The 5,742-nt window shown below is 50.8% G+C and overlaps 1 protein-coding gene across 2 annotated transcripts in view; it reads right to left on the bottom strand.

Moving 5' to 3' along the window:
* Positions 1-5,724, bottom strand: part of DVL3 (dishevelled segment polarity protein 3) — a 14,596-nt gene extending 8,872 nt beyond the window's left edge. Inside the window, exons 1-2 of one of the 2 annotated variants that reach the window (XM_007468937.1) lie at positions 5,510-5,724; positions 40-109 (exon numbers count right to left, since the gene is read on the bottom strand). In XM_007468937.1, coding sequence (XP_007468999.1) covers positions 40-109; positions 5,510-5,670 — 231 coding nt within the window. In that variant the 5' untranslated portion in view covers positions 5,671-5,724. The remainder of the gene's footprint in view (positions 1-39; positions 110-5,509) is intronic. The other variant, XM_007468938.1, reaches the window with a different exon arrangement.
* Positions 5,725-5,742: the final 18 nt, after the last annotated feature.

The raw sequence follows: 5,742 nt of genomic DNA, 5'->3' as shown, positions 1-5,742 counted from the left end.
CAGGAATGCAGGTGGAGAGGGCTGAGGGGGGCTCCTTACCCAGGACACCACCCGGCCATTGAAGCAGGGCAACTTGGCATTGTCGTCCGAGATCTCCTCCTTCACCACTCTGCGGGGAAAGGTGGGTGTCAGAGCGAGCTTTCTGAGGTGGAATCGGAGGCATCCTCACAACCCCAACTCTCAGGGGCTCCTCTACCCCAAACTGGGAATCAAATCACCAGCATAAGCCTGTTCAAATGGGAGCAGGGATGGGTTGACCAGGGACAGCTCTTTGTCACCACCAGGAAGACACTAGCCATGCCCAGGCCAGCTGCCTTCCTGGGGCATCCTCTTGGTCATCAGGTGATTGCAAATTACACCTCACAAATCACTGTCCCCAATGAGTGCAGTAGCCCCCTAGAATCTCGAGAGGTGTACCCATCCCCAACAATGGCTCTCCTGGGCTGGACTTTTATCTTTCCCTCTGACCCTAAACTAGGAAAAAGCACACCCATATCACTGTTCTTCCCTTCTCATTTGGAAATCCTAATATTCTTCTGGGAAATGTGGATGAGGAATTTAAGGAAATTAGGAAAGAGAAGGGGAGAAGGCATTTACCAAACATCCTCTACTGCCACTATGACATTAGTAACAACTGCTCTCATATATTGAGCGTGTATTGGGTTGGCCAAAAAGTGCATTCGGATTTTTCTGTAACACCTTATGGAAAAACCCCAAGGAACTTTTTGGCCAACCCAATATTATGGGCCAAGCACAAAGCTAAGTACTTTACTTGTATCACTTCGTTTAACATTCATAGCAATGTTATAAAATACATACAGATGGGGAAACCAAGGCTCAGTAGGTTCAGAAATTTACCTACAGTCACACAATTAATAAGTGAAGAGATGGAATTTGAATCCTGGTCAGCCTGATTCCAAAGCCTTTATTCTCACCTATTATACCATCTTATCTCCCTATAGTTAGAATGCATAATCTTCACATCAGCCTCATTGTATAGACCATATGATCCTGATTTTATGAATAAGGAAACTGAGAAACAATCAGTAACTTGTTCAAGGTCACAGAGCTAGACGTCAGAGCTGGAATTCCACCCCAAGCTCGTCTGACTCCAAACCCCATATTCTTTCCATGGTATTTCACATTCTTTCCCGTACAGTGTGAGAGGTGATGTGGGTCTGTGTGGAGGGTGACGGTGTGGGAGACAGTGATGTGGGACATGGGGTGGCAGATGGGGGGAGGGTAGGATGTAGTCTCAGGCATGTAGTTTGGCCTGGGGCATGCAATGAGGCAAGAAGTCAGACCACAACTAAAATATGGGGCCAGGAAAGGAGATAGAAAAGCTTGAGGCCTGCACCCCCAGACTGATCAAATACCCCAGGAGCACAGAGCTAGAAAGCTGTGATCAGGGGCAAGAAGAAGCCACATGCCTGGAGTTATGAGCAGAGAGGGAAGACAGCAAGGGAGGCTGGGAAGCCCAGTCCTCCCTTTTTCTTAAAGCAGCTCCTGCCCAGAGCTTGGGACGTGCTTGGCTTCTTGTGATGCTCACATTCTTGGACTCACAGCCAAGTTCGAAGGCTGAGACTGCCCTCCTCCCTCCCCTTCAGCTTTGGCTCCTCCACTGTTTCCAACCCCACAGCAACCCCAGGAAAGCAGCTCAAATCATCCTGCTCAGGCCCACCATGGCAGAAAGCCTGGAGACAGAACAAGCTAGAAAATAGGGACACAGAGATAGCTCAGACCCACCAGCCAGTCTGACCACAGGGCACCCCAAGCTTGCAGCCCCCATGGGAACTGGGGCTCAAATTAAAAAGGAGGTATGTTGGTCACGTGGCAGGGACTGTGATCTGCTTTGTAGAGGGTCTCAGCAGCCCTGTGGTGGGAAACTGCTGCTGAGGCCCCACCACACAGCTCAGCACTACAGATGTTTCCTCTCTTTCTGGGGGTCACCGACAGGTCACCAAGGCTCTGCTGACTCACAATGATCAGCTGATCTTCAGGAGCCTTGGGGGACCTCAGACAGGCCTCCCCTTCCTGCTGTGGAGCTGAATGGCTCAGGGTTCTGCAGCATTTATGCACTCACATACACACACACACCCCAAGTGGAGTCGGACAAATCTGGGTTCAAATTCCAATTCTGCTACTTATTAGCCCTCCTATCTTAGAGAGGTTTCTTGACTTTTCCAAGCTTTTGTCTCATCCTGGTAAGTGAGATTTGTAAGTACCTGGCATGGTCCAGGCATACACTAAAAACTAGTTACTAACTTTGTCAATTTTTTGCGGGATCCATACTCTCTAACTAGATGTAAGTTTCGAAGGGCAGGGACCAAATAAATCTGCTTATCACTCATTGTTCATTCAATTAAAAAGCCTTTGCCAAGAGCCCAGTGGGCTTTAAGTTTTGTGCTTGCCATTGCATGGATCTCAAGAAGCATCAGACCTGGAGCCTGTCTTGTCCTTGGAGGTTACTGTCCAATGCGTAGTTCACATGAGTATATCGCAAGTGGGAAGTGATCAGAGCTGTAAGAGCAGCAGATGTGTTCACTGGACAGACATCTACTGAGTATTATTTAGTGTTAGGTCCTGGCTAGGAGCTGGGTAGGTAGAAGGATAAATAGGAATAAGTGCCATAACTTTAAAAGTGCAACCCAGTGGAAAGGAGAATTTGGACCTGGAGAAGACAAGGGAAAAGAAGTACTCCAGGTAGAAGGCCCAGAGACAGGCTAGTGTGTGACATGGAGCGGGGAGCAAATCAGTTAGTGGCCTGACTTCCCATGTTATTCCTCCCATGGCTCAAGGCCCCTCAAATGGTGGTACCTTGTTCTTCCATCCACTATCTCCTCAGTGCTGAAAATGTTTAATTCTTCTTCTATATCCCAAATAATTTAAGAGGGCTGGACCTACCCTGAGCTTGACAAATACTTCTGGAGACCAGATGGGAGTTGGGAATCCTCAAGTCTTACACACCAGAACCCCAGAGGGAGAGCCTGGAAAGCTGGAGGAGATGGCAGCCTTCCTCCTCTGACCCACTTTCCCATCTGTCAGCAGAGGTTGCTGGCCCCTGCCAGACCTCCCTCTCATGGGGCTGGGATAAGGGGCAGCCCTATCACCTATACAGTTTGCCAAGCCTCAGCATCTCCCTCAGAGAGGATGTACCTGTTAAATGATGATGATAATACCTACAATTGTGTGATTAATGCCTTAGACTTTGGAACCAGGTTCCTAATAAGCTCTGCCACTTATTAGCTGTGTGACCTTGGGTAAGTAAGTTACTTAAGTTTTCTGTGCTCTAGTTTCCTCATCTATAAACTGGAGATATTACTACCTATTCCACAGGACTGTAAAGAACACTGAATGACTAAAGATTTGAAAGTCATTTAGATCAGTGTCTGCACACTGTAAGCACCATAAAAAGAGTTTGATAAATAAATGAAATACATATACAAATATATATTCCTCAGCTGTTAGTCCTCTGTGACAAGACGGCCCTACCAGGTCTCCTGATCATTAATCCTTCTAGGAATAAACACAAAATCAATCTCCTCCACTTCATTTTTACCATAGTTCGCAACCCTGCTAAAATGGCCTACTCTAATATTTGGCAAAAGATGGTTCAATTTCCAGTACCACTGATGAATGCAAGATGGCTTCAGGTGTATCTGAATGAATGTTTAATTCGAGAGTTAAACATTTATTTTTAACATATTTTAGAAAGAAATATAAATAGAATGTCAGACCTGTGGTTTCACATTATTGACTAGGTCAAACTAAGAAGGCATGAGTGAGCTGACAGTGGATTTAAAGAACAATATTAAGTCAACAGTAAGCAGATATAATGGGGGTTAGGCCTGGCTTGACAGCAGCCCGGGGAGAGTGGGAGGCAGCCCACAGAGGTCTAGGTTTAGGAGGTGGGGGCTAGGCCCAGTGGACTCTGGGATGAGTGGGCAGTGGAGACACAGGTCTAACCCAGTCCCTCAAGGCACCTGACCCCAGGGTGTCCCCAGCGTACTGAAATGCAGCTGATTTTCCCCTATCCCATACGCTGAGGCAATATCTTGGTCTCTTCTAACTCCATTCTTCCTTTATCAGACCAAGGCATCTGCCCACCTCACTCCCACCCCTTGCAGATGGATCCCTCTTCAGCATCTTCCAATCAGGGGTCTCTGTCTCTGGACTGAAGCCAGACAATCATTACTACACTAGGAGTACCCAACCCCAAGGCAGGAACAACAACAGAAACAAGAATAGAAGCCGCATAGCACTTCCCACTGTACAAAGCACTTTCACACATATGAGCTCTTGGGCTCAACAAACCCTGAGTTCCAAGGGGAAATATGACAGCAAAATATGCAGAAGACAGAAAAGGTGCTAGTGTCCCAGAGCCAGGAGGGCCGGGGTCCTTGGAGAGAAGCCAGGCTGATGAACATGGGGGAGAAGAATTTCTCCCCTTACTCAGCTCTGGGCCTCTGCTCTAAAGAGCAGCATAGGCCTCAGGCTAGGCTGGAGAGGCGGCCTTTAGGCCGGGAGGGTCCGGGAAGGCCTTCCCCGCAGGCCTCCAGGCCCAGTGCCCAGTTAGTGAGGGGCAGGCTAGTGTGGGGGGCCTCCCCCTCCTCCAGTCCCCTGGGAGTTGGGGGGGGCGGTGAGGGGATCCACCAGGCTCCCCCTCCCAGGCCAGCTGCTACAGAACCTTCCGGCTCCAACATTCCATCCCCTCTTAAAGGGGAAGTCACTGCTTCCAAAACTCCGCCCGTCCAAAGCCCTGCAGCTGGGTGCATAAGACCCCTCCAGAGAGGGGAGGATGAACACCAAGAGACCCTTCCTGGCCCTCCCATTAAGAGGCCCCAGTTCTGTGAGGGACTCCGCACCTGGGCTAGTGGGGAATCCTCCTCAGGGGTGAGGTGCTCTGCTCCCTGACAACATCCCGAACAGCCCACAAGGGACAGGGGAGACAGCTAAGTAAACATCAGAGCTGCAGGCCTTAGCTTACAGCTTGAGCACCCCCTAGCCAGTGCAAAGTCCCACAGCATAGCCCTTAGATGCTCCATATTCCAAATATGGCTCTGAGTTGTGGAGCTGAAAAGATGGAGAAGGCGAAGGCCGAGTGCCGAACACCCCAAATCTCTGCTGGAAAGGTGGCTCTGTTGGCAGGAGGAGGGTTGGGAACTGTGCTCTGGAACGGGTGGAGGCGGGGAAGGTGTGTCTGTGTGGGCCGCTGGTCTCTGAGGAGATGAGGGGGCTTGACTGCGCTGGAGCTGACTGCTCTTAGGGAGTTGGACGTCCCCTTAAACGACGGGACCAAGGTCCCCCACAAGAGGGGAAAGGAGAGTCCCTAGAGGGGCTGGAACTCCAGCCTCTGAAAAAGCCAGTGGGGACCAAATGGCCGAGTCGCCCCTAGAATCCAGAGTAGGGGTAGAAGCCAGTGTAGCAAGGGGAGTCCGAACTGGCCGAGTGGGCCCCTAGAAGCCGGAGGGGCCGGGGTCCCCCGGAGGCGAGGCGGGGCCATCCTCACCCGAAATCGTCGTCCATAGATTTGAAGAAGAACTTATAGCTGGGTCGCTGCAGAACGCCCTTAAAGTCCGCCAAGGTGACGCGCTCGGCGGGCAGGGGCAGCTTCACCAGGTACGGCGTCTCCTGCCCGTCCAGGTGGTAGATGATCTTGGTCTCGCCCATGGCTCCGGCCTCGGGCCCGCCGGCCCGCGCGCTGCCTGCTCGGGCGGCGGGGCCGGGCCTTTCCGGCGGCGG

Source organism: Lipotes vexillifer, unplaced genomic scaffold, assembly GCF_000442215.2.
Source record: "Lipotes vexillifer unplaced genomic scaffold, Lipotes_vexillifer_v1.1 scaffold263, whole genome shotgun sequence".
Taxonomy (NCBI): domain Eukaryota; kingdom Metazoa; phylum Chordata; class Mammalia; order Artiodactyla; family Lipotidae; genus Lipotes; species Lipotes vexillifer.
The sequence above is the reverse complement of the archived record's forward strand: the minus strand, read 5'-3'. Positions and strand labels throughout refer to the sequence as shown.